Here is a 16,719-nt window from a genome sequence, read left to right on the forward strand (position 1 = left end):
CAGTTGATCGACGCTAGTAATTTTCGTGGATTTAATATTAATTGTAAAATAATTGTAGTTTTTTATTACCCTGTAGAGTCAGTGTGTGTGTGAAACGTGGGGCCAGTTGCTGAAGATAAAGATTCATCTATCATCAATTGTTCAAAGATCAAGTGAATTCAATGACGAGGTGTGAACGCACATCCGTAAGGCCATCGCGTATGTGTGTATGTGGGGTAGCCTTGAAGTAGAAAAGCTTATAAAAATACAGAATCTTGAATTTTAGCTGCCAAAGCGCTCTGAAAGTAGCTGTTCGTACTATACTTCAATTTGAATACTAAATGAATTGAATATTACAAATTTTTAAATGTCAAAGATTCTAGAAGCTCGATAGCATATTCTAGCGTTCATTACAGCCTTTGAATCATTATTGTCAACAAATTGGGAACCTTTAGACATTATTATAAAAATTACATTATTGTAACTTATAAAATTCGAGTTTATAAATTATTAGAAAACTAGTAACCTAACCCTTTAAGTACGAGCAACCTCAGTAAGATAAATTTTACCAATCGTGAGCTGAGGCATCTGACGCCCCTAGGAAATTATTTAGAGTTACACGGTGAATAAAACTATCTTTTTAATTACTTTTGTTTTCATACTTTTTTGTAATATCCGCGGTCAAAACATCCTAGGAAAGTATTCTCGGCAAAAATATCCATCTTAAAAAATATCCCCTCTCGAAATCCACTCTTATTAGATGAAACCATTTGGTTTTAAGCTTTAAACTCCCCCCCCCTCCCTCGCTACGACTACCACCACCTTATCGAGTGATATTTTGACCGCAAATATTATAAAAAGGGATAATAACAGCCGTCACCATCTTTTCAGGTACCAATTTGGCTTACACCCGTCAACTGAAAGTAATAACAGCTTTCCTGGCACGGTGTAGTTTCTTAATATTCTATAAATATTTATACAATTTATTTTGAAATTATTTATTTCAATACTTGTGCATAGATCGTGCAGTTACCTGAAATTAGAGGAACATATTGGAAACATTAAATTTTTTTTTTCCGCATCTGAAATGAGACAATAAATGACAAAATTAATTTGAAATAGACACTCCAGTAGTGAGTCACTCGATTATATATGCATGAAATAGAATAGAATGTAAACTTAAGTCTGCCACCAATTATCGATTACTCATTCATATTTATGACGATAGATTTATATCGAGCAGCTTAGCAAGTTTTGTAATTCTTTGGAATAGAAATAATAAATGATTAAAAACTTTTATTGCTTATCTTGAGAGAACTGACAAGCGTTAAATACTGTGGACATGAGAAGTACAATAAGATAACTTCCTATCCTCTGAAGTCAGTCTATTAACGACGGCTGTTCTGCGCAGTCGCGTTCCACCAAACGGCGAATTTCAACTGCGGAATAGTTGCTTGTAGTTATCAAAGTGTTTTCGGATTTAAATGATGTCGAATCTGGATTTCCACACAATAACATAAATCGAAGTAAGTTCAATATACAATTTTATAAGTAAATATACATTCCCTTATCTCCAATTTATAGCAAACGGTGTATTGATTTTTTGACTGAAAGTGTGTAGACATGGCGTCGAGAACTGAATTTGTCTCAGTAAAGATAAGGAAATGCTAATTTTTGATTAAATTTCGTAGCAGTCGATATTAAGTAAAATAATGTTAAGTACAAAATTGCTTTGCTTGTTTATATAATATAGACGTATTGTGTCTTTCCATATTTCGTTTTATAATAACTATTGATATACACAAACCACTTAAGATCTCCGTTTATATATTACAATCCTGATAAAATTTACTCATTCTTCACAGCATAAAAAATAATGTTACTGTAAAACTAGAGTCACTATTAGAGCATCCTAGATAGTTAAAACGGCTATATACGTTACTCAACAGTGACCAGTGACGTCGCACGTTCTAATTTCTAATTATAATATCACAATATCAACTTTATTCAATATAAATGTCACGTGATAATTGATTTTTACACTAAATCTAATAAAACAACACATTTGCCACTATAATGACGTAATATAGTTTTGGTTCAAAAATGAATAAGTTATTCTTATATTATTCAGCTCAGAAGATATCATGTTAGTATAGGTTCTAAGAATACTTAAATATATTCTTGATTGCATTGTCTTACTTATTTTCTATGATCATATTTCAAGCTTTATAAATTTAAACATGATTTTTCAAAAGATCACTGATCAGCAAGTGATCTTTTCAAGGGGCTGGCTGTATCAATACATGTTTTCAGCAGTGTCTCCGAGTCCGTCGGCAAATGCAATATAGTTTGGTTAGATCGTAAATCCTTGGTGTAAGATCAGCAAAGATTAGGCTTTCTGATGACTAGGGGTGTGTATTTGACATTTTTATAAGAAAGGATATGGTTTGGAATTCATGAATCCTTTGAATTTCTAAACAGACATAATTACATCAATTTTTGTAAAGTTACCAATAAGTATTAAATTTTAATAATAATAGTGAAGAAGAGCGGTATTAAAAGTCTCATTTCTAATTTATCTCAATAATTGGATCAAGCATTAGTTTAAATAGATTGAATTGAAAAATTTATGTAACGTTTAGACGAAGACAACCAAAAAAATATATAGTTAAACCTACAAGACCTAAAGCAGAATTTTAACAAATTACTACTTGTACTAACTAATACTTTTTATTGCATCAAATGTCAGTAGCCTAAGATCATTACCGACAGAACGCTGTTACATTTCATTTCACGACGAATTTAATCGATATATTCATTTCGTTCCGTTGCAGAGCAATTTTAATGGAAACAATCTACACCAGGAGCTTTTAGCCCCGCTCCTTTTTCTGGATATCTAAGTTTAATTTCTTGCTTCTATGACTGTTATTCCAGTTTGAGCAACCAAACAGAACACTTGGTAAAAAAAATGTACAAGATCATCTACTTGCATATATTGTAATACCTTGTATAACTTCAAAACAATATCTATGACGACAAGCTGTATTGAACATAAAATATTTTTGTTTTTTGAATATGGACAGGTATGACAGTAAACTGCAGCATGGAGTGGTAATGACCGGTGGACTCAATTTATTACATTCGGCGTTATATATATTACTTAGAGTTACTCGTGATTTTGCACTAGGATTCTACTTTTTATTTTTAATGGTAGATACACTCATCTTACATATGATTGTTTTGTCATAAATAATTTTTACTTTATAAAATGATTATAATTAGTTACTCCTATCTCACATTAATTAAAATGGCTGCAAATAATTGGTTTTGATACGCATTTGGATCGGTACATTCTTTTTGGAAATAAACTACATCACTTCGTGATTTTGACAGTTATTTTAGTTATTAATAATAGAAGTTTGAATTTTTGTGTGAATAAATAAGTTTTGAACAGATTAATTTTCTTTGGATAGTAAAGAGAATACCGATTCGATTTAATTTCAGATAAAAAAAAAACATTCCGATGAATGACACTACGGCTGATTCTACGGAAACAATTTATGAGGAGGGAGGAAAAATCTACACTAATTTGGTACCGCGACAACCACCAAAAAAAAGATTGTACAGGTAATAAAACTATATATAGAGTATAGTTAACAGCAATAGAACAATTATTATACTTTAATTTTTAATATACTCGGTTTTTAATTTATGTCTGCATATTCCAGTGAAACAGTTATCGAAGTATAGGAGCATTTAAGCTAATTTTACCGATGTCCCGAGATATAAGAACATTATTAAAGTTTGAAGGACAATAAGAAAGAAATATCTAAATATGAAAATTCTAACGAGAGACTTAATCTTAATGCATTAACTTGTGTTCCGTTACAAATATTTTAATAATGGGCCAATATTCAAACTTTTTAAATATTCCAAAACCCAACTAACAGTCAAATTTCATAGCCGAAATAGACATATTAAGGATGGAATATTGATAGATAATTCGATAAGTATTGATCCTTTGCTCATAGCTGAGAACAAGTTAAAGGTAGACAATAAACACGAATAGTGATGAAAAAAACGATATGATACATTTCTCTATAACTTTTTCAGACCATTTAGTGAACTGCATGATTACGAATGTAAAATATACCTAATGAATTTTTCGACAATTTCCCAGATTACCAGATGTGCCTCCACACATAGACAAATGTTCGAATAAAATATGTTTAGAAAAATATCCGAAAGATTTGAACGATCGAATCTGTAACTCATGCTTTGGAGATAATTCAAGGTAAAATAGTCAGTTAACATTCCATCAACATTTGCTCCAGTAGTGCGATTTACATAAAACCTCATACATTATTCATGCTCATTTCCAATTGTTTATTTTCAGACAAGTTATTGACAACATACACACCAAGTATAACGCGGTTATTGACAAACTGAAGTAAGTAATATATCAAATTGAAAGTTAAAAATTTACTTTAGGTGTAATCTAAGAGGTCCAAACGACTAATTTTTCTGCGAAAATTAAAAAAAAATTTAAAAAACGCTCAATTGTCTTAAAAGTAAATCCATAAATTATGAAAATCAGCTAGTTTGACTTTCTTTTAATCTTGTTCTCAGTAAAAAATATATAAAAATAAAAAAAATAAATATATAAAATAATAATAATATATATAAAAATATAGATATATAAAATAATAATAAAATAAATATATAAAATATGGATTCTACTCCAATTCAAATTAGGTTCAAGTTACATAACTATGCATGAAATAGAACTGGTACTGTGTCAATATTATTACTTGTTTTACAAATTGGAAAATCGCAAAATGAAACTCACTAGAACAAACTTCGTCAATTTAGCCTCATTCTTCGGAAGCTGGACAAATGGGACCATGAAAAAGCATTGGAAAAAAAGGGACTTGTTGAAAAACCAAGTTACCTTCCATTGAAAAATATGGAAGAATTTACAACACACAGCTATCACTCAGAATCTGAATTTTCTCAACTGGTAAGATGAGTTTCAAAAAATTCAATGCTTTTCGTATGCAACGTTTATGAAGATGAAATTCTCATATATAATTTCAAATAATATGAAAATTTGTTTTAGGTGGAATATTTTGTGTATTTGGGTGGAGCTAACATTAAAAAACAAATCAGCAATATGGTCAGCGCATGCATTACGCCAGAACTTGCAATCAAGATGAGCTTATCGAAGAGTAAGAAAGTTGGATTCCACAACTCTCAAATTACGGACGCTATTTACGGTATGATTTAAAACTTCTTCATTCTTCCAACGTTATTATTTTTTTTTTTTTATTAAATTCAATGGTAACTAAGATTTCAATTACATACTGTAGGCAAACTGTCTTAATCAGTTCTTTAATGCATTTTATTGTTATTGCCAGCTGCAACCCAGAGATGGAAAGTCGGAGGCAAGTTGACTCGAGAGTCCATGATGGTCATAATTAATCAAGCAGTTCGATCAATGAAAGAGCGACATCGTTATTATAATTGTAAATTACGTAAAGAAAAAAAACGTGCTAGACTTGGACTCACGAATAAAAAAACTCAACAAAACATTCTAAATATTTAAAAAATAACATCATTTTCCATAGATCACAGAAATTTTTATCTTTGTATACAGAAAGAAGTGATATGATAAAGTAAGTCAATAATATTGCTTTATTTATGTTTCTATAAATCAACCCGAGCTATTTTTAAATTTAGCTGATTCAGAGAGTTTAATGGCTTTGCATTAATTTAAGTCTCACTCAAATTTAACTTGTGCTTTATAGTTTTATTAATATGAAATCATAGTAAAACATAAATGAATCATCTAGTATTTGATGAATAGTCACGAAGTGCTGGAAAACCTTTGTTAGTCATAAAAAAAGATGTTCAATAAAGGGTAAATACATACTCCATTTTGATGTCTACTTATTTGCTGAGGATTTACTACTGCTATTCTCTTTACGATTCGGATTTTTTGATGCTAAGACATAATATCAGTTTTAGACAACTATTAATTTTCAGCAAAGAGTAAAAACCACACATCGGCATACATTCTTTAGTGAGAATATTATTTATGATTTTTGGAACTTGAATATTCATCAAGATAAATTATCGTGAATTTTCGAATCAGAAATATAGTAAGTGTTGTCTTCAACAGTGACATCAATATCACCTTAATTAGGTTAACATGAGGAGCAATTATCGTATTCTGGTGCAATTGTATGAGCCTTTCAACGAGAAAAGTTTTCACAGACACGCAATCTTACGACATCAGTCAATTATTTTTAAAATATATTCTCTTTAATAAATAAGACGAATACGTATAAATTGCAGACCACATGACTAGAGTTGAATATCCCACGTAGAAAAAATACATCATCAATTAAATGATTTATAATAAAGTGACATTCTACGGATAACATTTCAAAAACAAGGGGCATTATTCGATCGGCTAATTAGATTTTACTTCAGAGGTGGACGAGGTCTAATCATGAATTGTCTTTCCTATATATGAATACATTCGATTTCCTGAACATTTAATGGATCGAAAGAGTTTTGACTGTAACTTTATATTAATGAGGACGACTTAACTCATAGAAATAACTGCTATCTTGTCTTATCGCAACATTTCAGTCTAGAAATGTGCAAAGTTTGATCCTACATGAGTGGTTTCAATAAAATCGAGCAATGAATATGAATGTATTAAAATAATTATGTATGTTAAGGGATGATAATTAACTTCAAAAGTTAAAATCGCCTCTGGATTCCCTCAAAAGTTTATCTCATTTAAATGATGTCAATATGCTTAAAAATTAATTGTAATAAATTAGTTAATAAATTTTTTCGTCATTTTTTTGCATTCTAAAGTAAATACATACATGTTCAATGTACACACCTTTATTGGAGAAAAAATTATCTCTACCCATCTATCTGCAGTTCAAGTACCCTATTTGACACCTATACACTATCAACAAGTGTTTATTTCTGGGGTTATCTTCAACATTAACACGTTCAGGAATTGAGGCAAGTTACTCTGACGATTTTTAATTATATTTTTTATAAGTTTATTACGTAGTTAAACCTAAGCTGTCAACATTCTTATGTTTATGATCTACTTTGAACGGATTTTATCAGAATCATTAAAATTTCACAATCATAACTAGAATTCAGTCATTTTAAAAATATTTAGCTTGTGATCGTGAACTATACGACTTTATGCTAATTAATGGACATGTTTTTTCAATTACTTTTAGAAATTCTCTACCCATATTTTTTCTATATCATCAGTAGCTCCTTGCGGTGATTTTATAATTGTCATAAATTTTAAATTTAACCAAGTCATCGTAAAATTATCTAGAATTGTGTATTTGAATCACCCTGAAAAAATCTATGTTCTCTTTAATAAAAAAAACTCTGATTTACAAACAAGCTTTTATAATGTCGTTCCAACGATTATTAGCTAATAGCAGGCTCATATTCATAATCTACCGAAAATAATTAATTATGTTGATATGCAAGTTAGAAGAGCGTTCAGTCAGTTTCAATAAATACTATCACATTCAGTCAACCGAATACAAATTAAATCACACAAAAATTCAAATATATTACGCTATTTTATTTCTACCACAGAAAAATTACTCTATCACATTTAAGACTAGAATTGTCAAAACTGCTAATTCATTGTTCACTCATAAAACATTGTGTCTCTCTAACTCGATTGCACTCTGCACGTGTCTTACACAAGATGGTTATCTCTAACACTTATGCCAGTTGGCCTCAGAAAAGAAAATCCACTGTTAAATGTAAAACTCCAAACATCATAGACTCTATAATTGTGATAGTCTAGTAATAATAAGACAATAAATTGAAAATATACCTCAGATAATTCAACCTTATGTTATCACTACAAGAATCTAGACTCTACTTGTTGTCAACGAACACGAAGGGCGGTACTTAGACCCCCAAAACTCTCATTAGTTGTCAACTCTTATCTCATAAGTAAGAAAAATTCCTAAATTGGCACGTTATCGCTAACGATTCGCTCAGTGAGTCACTAGCCAGTGATTCGATCTCTGATTATATAAAAAGGTTTTGCGGGAAGAAAAGGGGCTCGTAGAAATTTTCTACAGCACTTACTCAAGAATTTTGAGTAGTGATGTCTTCTCACCAAGGTAGATCCGGGATCTTTCAAGAATTATAAACATGCAGGAAAACATTCAGTGTCTTGACTAAACAAATGTCATCATTAAGGATGACAATGGTTTACACTCGAGAAAGTACGTCTTCTACAAAGCATTAGACTATACTAGCTCTGCTCTACAATAAGAATAATTGCGCGGTACCAGTCATTGGACCCCAGGTAACCATTCAGTATATCTACCGTAAGACATGTATACTATGCTGTGTGAAATTTCTTCGGTATTATTCTTTAGAATCTGTCAGCTCGATCAATCGTATTTTTTTCTTTTTTTTAGCCCAAAAACTGTGCAAAGGATCATCTCGCTACACATCAATTAGATGCTACTTCATATTTTGCTCTTCTATTGTATCAGATTATCTACAAAACCGTAATGATTGAAAATATAACATAAAGAAAAGAATAAGGATTCATATCGTGCGAAATACCGTTTAAGTACTTTACAACATCCTCAAGTGCTCTAGTTTCAGGTAATACTATTTTTGCTGAATTCATCAAGTGTTTAGTACATCCCAAGCTAAAGTTGATGTCTATTGGAATAAGCTTACCTCTGATATGTTTGTGTAATCCACCTTCATTGTTAATATAGATATTAAAGCACTTTTAGCAACTTATTTCCGTTCTAACAATAGTAACCATCGATACATTCTTAAATTAAATGTTTTCTATCACTCGAATACTTTATATTAATATACTATTAAGTAATAAAAAAATTACCCTGAAAGTGTGTTGTTAACTGAGTACTGTGAAAAAAATGCAGCTTTACAAAACGTATAACATCGCTTACCCATCCATCGATGTCGATTTACTTTTATATTATTAAAGGGTAGGAAGTAAATAATTACTAGTACACACGAATTGATTTCCCAAGCTATGTATTTGCGGTTACGAAGATTTCATAGGTACAACTTCTTTGGGTTTACGATCAATGTCGTGGTGGCTTTAACAGAACAATGTCATCTAATCTGAAAATCAAATTCAATAGATATATTAAAGGTACTGGATTTGTATAAAATTTTGACGATCAAGTGAAGGTAATTTCCCAAGCTTTGTCAAATTGATAACTACAATCAATTTTAGAAGATATAATCGGACTCTTAAATAAGATTTGATCACGAATTTGATCTAAATTCGGACAAGCTGTAAGAATTGTGTACGAGTTAGGCATTAATTCGGAATTTACACGTAATGAAGGTTATGACCGTGAATAAAAATATTATCGAGATAAGTTACAGATTTTCTCAAAATGTATGGCTACGAAATTTTTGTGAATCATTCAAACCATTTAAACTAACAAAGTTAAGCTATAATCGTAGACAAAAAAAATATCGAAATATACAGAAGTAAGTTAATATAGCTGGCAGTTTTCTTTAGATTAGAATGAAATATGCATGCTTATATTATCACAAGAGCTGCTTACTTTCTGGCCTTTGTGGATATTTTAAATAATTGTCAAACATCCAAAACTTTTACCGTTACAGTTAAATGTTGCAAAATTAACAGATTCAAAAAGCTCAAATATTCAAAATCCGTCTACAGATCAATTTAGTTCGTAGACGAGGATAATCTGCGTCAAAAATAATGAATTTAGTTAATTAGTTAGTTAGTTAGTTAAATGAAATAAATTTGTCTGTCTGCGATTTTGGAAAAACTATTTCAAACTGAACTCGGAGGGTTATTCGCATATTGTTAAAACGTGAACGACCATTTTTAGAATCCTTGTCTGCCTGTCCGGAGTAAGTTCAAAAATGACTTTACTGATTCCAATAAAACTCTGCAAACATGCAGAGGGGAATGTTGAGAGTAGAGGATATTTTTTTTTACTGGAAAACCTTTACCAACAATGTGAAATCAATAGGGATAGACTATATTTCTGTGGATAACAATTGTATTTGTTGTAAACAAGCAAAAATTAGATTTCATGATGAAATTCGAATTTTTCAAGCAATCATTAATATATACGAAGTTATTACTGTTCTCTCAATTTCAACACAAAACAATACGCATCTGACTATGGGTCATTTAAACTACATACCTATTATTTAGAACGTTACTTAGTCAATCTATTATGATGTAACGTAGTTATGTCACATTGATCAGTTACGATGTACAAGAAATTTTTTTTATTTAGTTTAGAAAAAGAATGGTTTTAAATTTTTAAATGAACATTATTAATTATTTTTAATTATAAAAGACATAAGGTATTAAAAGAATTGACAACGAGAATAGTTGAATATGGCTTTATTTAGTTATTATTTCTACTAAAATACAATTTTATTTTCTACTAAAGCAAGATAAAAAGCCACTAAGTGGATAATTAATAGACATAGCATGCAAAAACATGATACAATATTGGCCGCACACTTAAGAATCTTTCTGTTGTAGATGTTTGACGGAGTGGCAGAAGTATCGACGATTCTCTCAAAGTCTCCTGAGGTGTTCTGGAATAATTGGTGGCAGTCCATAGCTGTCGAACTAGTAGCCGATGTCATCTCGATTGACGTACATGGCAACCCAGTGTTGCCCTGGTTGTTTGTGCCCATCGGTATTAACTACAAATGCTGTCGGTTTTGTCCACACCTTCGGAATCTTGTCTGCTGGGTATACGTCTTGGACCCCCGGGGTTGCATAGATGTCTCTGCTCTTAAGATATGTCGCGCAACAACGGGGGAAGATTATTGACCATAGTTCGTCGTTCCCTTTTTTGAAAGCAGATATTCGTAGCCCTGGTGGCTATATAGAAGTTACAATGGTTTGCGAGAACAGCTGTAACGGTGCTCACCTAGTTCAGTTATCAACATATCTCCAACAAATTTTTGGATTTTCACTTGAATATAAACCTGTGTTACTGCCGCTTCTAAACAGAACCCGGCCAGCAAACATATATGCGTCTATCCCGTATAGCTTATTCGTTTACACAGATATTTGTGAGAATTATGGAACAGATTGTACAGACGCCATTATTACGCATTGTGCCCTTTGACATGCATAATTATACATATGGTTCAATGCGAATAAAATTGTTTTCAACAATGCGCCACATCCCTTTTTTGAAAGCAGATATTCGTATATTAGAAATATATATAAGAAATGAATTTGGCCAAGTTATACCATTTGGACACGGCACGTTGACTGTAACGTTAAATTTCAAAAAACTAGAATGGATATGTATCAAGGAATTGCCTATAATATTCCACATGACGGGTTTGGGCGTAGTGGATACAGTGGTATAAGTCAAATTTACATTAGAACCTCCAATCAGCGCGGTCATGGCATAGGCAGTTTTTTAGGAGGCTTCTTTAGATCTGTACTGCCTTTTTTTAATAGTGTTCAATCAAGTTGATGTCTATTTCAATCAAGAATGTGTGTCACTGCCTAATAATTCATATGCTTATAGAGCATACATCGAAACACTTTTAAATTATGGTCGCGATGCAAAAAAATCTCATCTCAGTACTGTTGGCTGGTCTCAAGAGACACCTGGTAAAATCATAGGTTTCGTTGATAACAAAGCTTTGAACGGCGATCCAAAATTGAATCCTATCAATTTTCATCACTATAAAATTAATTATCTGTCCTTATATGTCAACGGTCGTCAAATTTCTTCAAAACCGCTCCAACCGGAGCCCTCGGGGTTACATAGATGTTTCTGTCTTTAAGATATGTCGCGTAACAACGGGGGGAGATTATTGACCATAGTTCGTCGTGCCCCATTTTCTTACTGCCCTATATGGTAGTCTGAATGTGGGCATGTCGAACACGCCGAGCGCGAGACGCGTTAGCGACCGCTGACCAAAGCGGATAAAGTTGGTACTACGGGAGGCCAAATTCCAAGCCCCGTGCCTGGGGCTGCAAAGTTAAAATATGACATGTAGGCCTAGGTACAACTGGCCAATTGAGGTCGGACTCGTCGTGGTATGTTGTAAGGCCTCGGGCTTGTTACGTGTATCCCTGTGCTTGTTCTAGATGCAGGTATACACGTACACGGGAAGCATGGCAAACCGCTCCAACCATATTTTACCAAAAATTCTCTGTATGTTGATTGTTATCACACGTTATTCTCAGGAACAGGCATACATTTTCTTAATAAAGGAAACGACATTAATCGCAAGGACTATCCAAATGGCTACTGCTTATTTGCTTTTGATTTGACACTTGATCTTTTTGCAAATAGCAATACACACTGGAATTTGATCAGACATGGCAGTGTTCGTCTAGAAGTACGCTTTGATGATACCTTAGCTTCAACTATGAATTGTATTATTTATGCTGAATATGGAAATATACTTGAAATTGATTCATCGCGGCAAATTATTGTGGATTTTGCTCGCTGAGTATATGTTTCATAAAGTAGAAACATGTTTGTTTAACAAAGGCCTCAGTATCGAGCTAACCGCCTGTCGTGTAACACGTTTCAAGTAGTAAGCATTATCTTTACTCAAGTTTATAATTGATATACAAGGCTTTTTCAATAACGACGCTGATTTTCTACCAAAAGAAATTGCCCTGTTTTCTTCAGAAGCTAATATTATTGGCCATTGGATAATTGCTCCCGAATTTTCTTATTCATTATTATCGGAATCGAAACAACAAGCAAATATTTTACTGACATCACAACATGGTATTTCTGTGCACCTAGAACAAGCACAGGGATACACGTAACAAGCCCGAGGCCTTACAACATACCACGACGAGTCCGACCTCAATTGGCCAGTTGTACCTAGGCCTACATGTCATATTTTAACTTTGCAGCCCCAGGCACGGGGCTTGGAATTTGGCCTCCCGTAGTACCAACTTTATCCGCTTTGGTCAGCGGTCGCTAACGCGTCTCGCGCTCGGCGTGTTCGACATGCCCACATTCAGACTACCATATAGGGCAGTAAGAAAATGGGGCACGACGAACTATGGTCAATAATCTCCCCCCGTTGTTACGCGACATATCTTAAAGACAGAAACATCTATGTAACCCCGAGGGCTCCGGTTGGAGCGGTTTTGAAGAAATTTGACGACCGTTGACATATAAGGACAGATAATTAATTTTATAGTGATGAAAATTGATAGGATTCAATTTTGGATCGCCGTTCAAAGCTTTGTTATCAACGAAACCTATGATTTTACCAGGTGTCTCTTGAGACCAGCCAACAGTACTGAGATGAGATTTTTTTGCATCGCGACCATAATTTAAAAGTGTTTCGATGTATGCTCTATAAGCATATGAATTATTAGGCAGTGACACACATTCTTGATTGAAATAGACATCAACTTGATTGAACACTATTAAAAAAAGGCAGTACAGATCTAAAGAAGCCTCCTAAAAAACTGCCTATGCCATGACCGCGCTGATTGGAGGTTCTAATGTAAATTTGACTTATACCACTGTATCCACTACGCCCAAACCCGTCATGTGGAATATTATAGGCAATTCCTTGATACATATCCATTCTAGTTTTTTGAAATTTAACGTTACAGTCAACGTGCCGTGTCCAAATGGTATAACTTGGCCAAATTCATTTCTTATATATATTTCTAATATACGAATATCTGCTTTCAAAAAAGGGATGTGGCGCATTGTTGAAAACGATTTTATTCGCATTGAACCATATGTATAATTATGCATGTCAAAGGGCACAATGCGTAATAATGGCGTCTGTACAATCTGTTCCATAATTCTCACAAATATCTGTGTAAACGAATAAGCTATACGGGATAGACGCATATATGTTTGCTGGCCGGGTTCTGTTTAGAAGCGGCAGTAACACAGGTTTATATTCAAGTGAAAATCCAAAAATTTGTTGGAGATATGTTGATAACTGAACTAGGTGAGCACCGTTACAGCTGTTCTCGCAAACCATTGTAACTTCTATATAGCCACCAGGGTTCATCTCCTATTTTTTATGCTCACTGATAATAATGAGCTTATTGATACATTATGAAGCTTTGATACACACCCGAGGGCAAACGGGTTGCATGATTTTCGGCATTTTCTAAATTATAAACATCAGTAACGTTCACTTATGAAAAATCTAAAAAATCAACATTATGTATGAGCGTGAATAAAACTGTCGCATGTATCACAGATGAATTCAGAAAATTCATTGGAATACTTATTTCTTCTAGAAAAACGCCCCACTGGCCAGCTAAGTTCAGAGGCTAGGATAACTGCGTAATGAAGTGCGTTGTGGTGTTCTCAGGAAAATAAAGCATGCTACTATCACTGGGTAATATTATGTGGAACTCGGTTTTTTGTAAAGCTATTTTAATTTTTGCTATTGCAATTTTCGACCAACTTTTGATACCTCTTCAGCATGGAAAATACCATCGATATCTTGATGATTAAGATATTGAAGTATGTAAACAGGTGGTTGACGAAACGTTGATATGCGAATAATTTTGAAAATGTCTTCACTTCAACCGCTGTTGTATCTTTTCGTGAAAGCTGCTTTTGCTTCACTAACACGAACGAGATCACCAACACGATATTCAGGCTTTTTGGATGATTTTTCATAGCCCTTATTGTACTCATATTCATGATTCATGTTCAGGAGAGCTATTAACTTATTTTTGACATCAATTTCAACAGGCGTAAGTTTTGTAGCACTATGTATAGTATTATTGTAAGTGATGAAAATTTGTTGTGGAACGTCGATGTATGGTTTCGTTCGTGTGTATGTGAAAAAACGCCACATTCACCGTTTCATAGTACAATTGAATCGTTCAACAACAGCTGCGTTCACATTCAGATTTCTTACAGTTCTAAAAATAATTTCTTTTCTATTCAAAATTTTTTAAAAATCAGAGCCCGAAAATTCTTTACCACGATCTGTCTGTAATATGCGCGGTAATCTTTTATTACTACGTCTAAAAATACGCCCCGTTGCTTGAGTAACAGTAAAATTTGTTTTTTTAAGTAATAGCTCAACCCGTACATATGTACTTAAAACATCAATAACAAATAATAAATATTTAATGTTATTATTATAAGTAGCAACATAACGTAGATTAACTAAATCTTCTTCCCATACATCGTCAACATGCGCAACATTGTATGTGCGCCTTGGAAACCGCCGCCTTATTGGACGATGTAACGTGTTCTTGATTTTATAGCCATTTTTTCACATTATCCCTGTGTATGTTTTTTGTATAATTTAGCAATTGGTTGGCACCAGCAAAACCTGCCGGATGTTCAGGACTGTAATATATCTTTTTAAGAGCGGCCATCACTTAAACGAAAATTCAACCATTTATCTTTACACTTCCGCTTTGAAACTCCTGAGCCTATGTGAGATTTACTGCTACGAGCACTCAAAAAATCAACAGCATCAGACGGCTCTGACTCGCTTTGTGATTTCATAGATGAAGATCCTTTAGCTATCATATTCGGTATGATGAGCCGTCGTCTTCGTGATACACCTGTCAGCGTGAACGTTTCTACATTTTCAGGATCAAATAACTCTTTATTTTCTACGTACTCCCGAGGCACGTAGCCGTTATGAATAACATATACAAACTGGTCTCTTCCTATAGCATATTCATTTTTTCTAGTTTTCATGGCGTCATTCAGAAGATCTATCATATTGAATCCTGGTATGACTCGCCCCTCAATACTAACAAGCCCTGTGTAATCCCACGAGATAATGTTATCGGGCATGTTTTTTAAGCGTCTATAGAGAAGTTTTGCTTTTTACTGCAATTTCTTGGGCACACTATCAATAAAAAATTGATCAATATTATGATCAGGCGATTTATACATTAATTCCTCTGTTTCGTCACCTGTGTCGACGATTTTTCATTGTCGCTTTGAGTCAAATGCTGCCCTACTGCAGGCCGGCTTACATTGTTGATCAAGCGCAAATACCTTTCGAGCACTTGTGAGTAGGCATTCCATTTCTTTATTTCGTGTGGACCTGCCGAGTCGCACCCAGACTACTGCAGAGCACTGATATTTTATCGTGCGTGATGCATTAACCGCCATCACTGATTAATAACAGGTAAATTGTGATTATGTGTGCTCCTATTTATAGGTTTGCGTTGTACATGAACGTAATACTTCGGATCACGGGGGTTTTTGAAAATTACAATATAATTAGCATTTAAAGAAATGTCACGTTGTCTTACACTCTGATAGAAAAAGTTTTGTGTTATAAATATAACACTCAAATTACAATGATGACTACCCTTTGTGAAAAGATCAATAATTGTACTGCTTGATGATTTGCGCATAAGATCGTCGATAATAATCAATTTCGGTGTGCGATCAGCCGTATAATCGTTGCTAGTTAATAATCCTTCTTTCGATTCGAGAGGAATAAACTTTGGATAATTATTATAATCTTTTTGCCATTCGGCATAATGAAATATTATTTCTGAGAAACGTGTATCACTCATGTGATTTATAGTACGAAGGAATCTTTTTACGAAAACAGTTTTACCTCAACCTATAGGACCACAAATAATTGCAGTCTACAAATAATTGCTCTGAACAGCCTGAATTTTTTCTTGATGATAAATTAATATTGTAA

At 33.2% G+C, this 16,719-nt stretch overlaps 1 protein-coding gene across 1 annotated transcript; it reads left to right on the top strand.

Moving 5' to 3' along the window:
- The first annotated feature begins 1,390 nt into the window (after nucleotides 1-1,390).
- On the top strand, nucleotides 1,391-6,796 carry LOC118074207 (uncharacterized). Its single transcript, NM_001414543.1, has 7 exons — nucleotides 1,391-1,505; nucleotides 3,484-3,606; nucleotides 4,160-4,273; nucleotides 4,376-4,429; nucleotides 4,852-4,999; nucleotides 5,099-5,255; nucleotides 5,397-6,796. The coding sequence occupies exons 2-7, from the start codon at nucleotides 3,503-3,505 to the stop codon at nucleotides 5,582-5,584; spliced, it is 765 nt and encodes a 254-aa protein (NP_001401472.1). The 5' UTR covers nucleotides 1,391-1,505; nucleotides 3,484-3,502; the 3' UTR covers nucleotides 5,585-6,796.
- The last annotated feature ends 9,923 nt before the right edge of the window (nucleotides 6,797-16,719 follow it).

This window comes from Chelonus insularis, unplaced genomic scaffold (assembly GCF_013357705.1).
Source record: "Chelonus insularis isolate UGA/USDA-ARS -01 unplaced genomic scaffold, ASM1335770v1 contig_132_pilon, whole genome shotgun sequence".
NCBI classification, from domain to species: Eukaryota; Metazoa; Arthropoda; class Insecta; order Hymenoptera; family Braconidae; genus Chelonus; species Chelonus insularis.

What these genes read in the sequence shown, in the direction of transcription:
- LOC118074207 (NM_001414543.1), top strand. Translation starts at nt 3,503, where the DNA reads ATGAATGACACTACGGCTGATTCTACGGAAACAATTTATGAGGAGGGA. An exon ending in GCGGTTATTGACAAACTGAA is followed by an intron (nt 4,430 to 4,851) that starts GTAAGTAATATA and finishes TCGTCAATTTAG; the next exon opens with CCTCATTCTTCGGAAGCTGG. An exon ending in AATTACGGACGCTATTTACG is followed by an intron (nt 5,256 to 5,396) that starts GTATGATTTAAA and finishes TGTTATTGCCAG; the next exon opens with CTGCAACCCAGAGATGGAAA.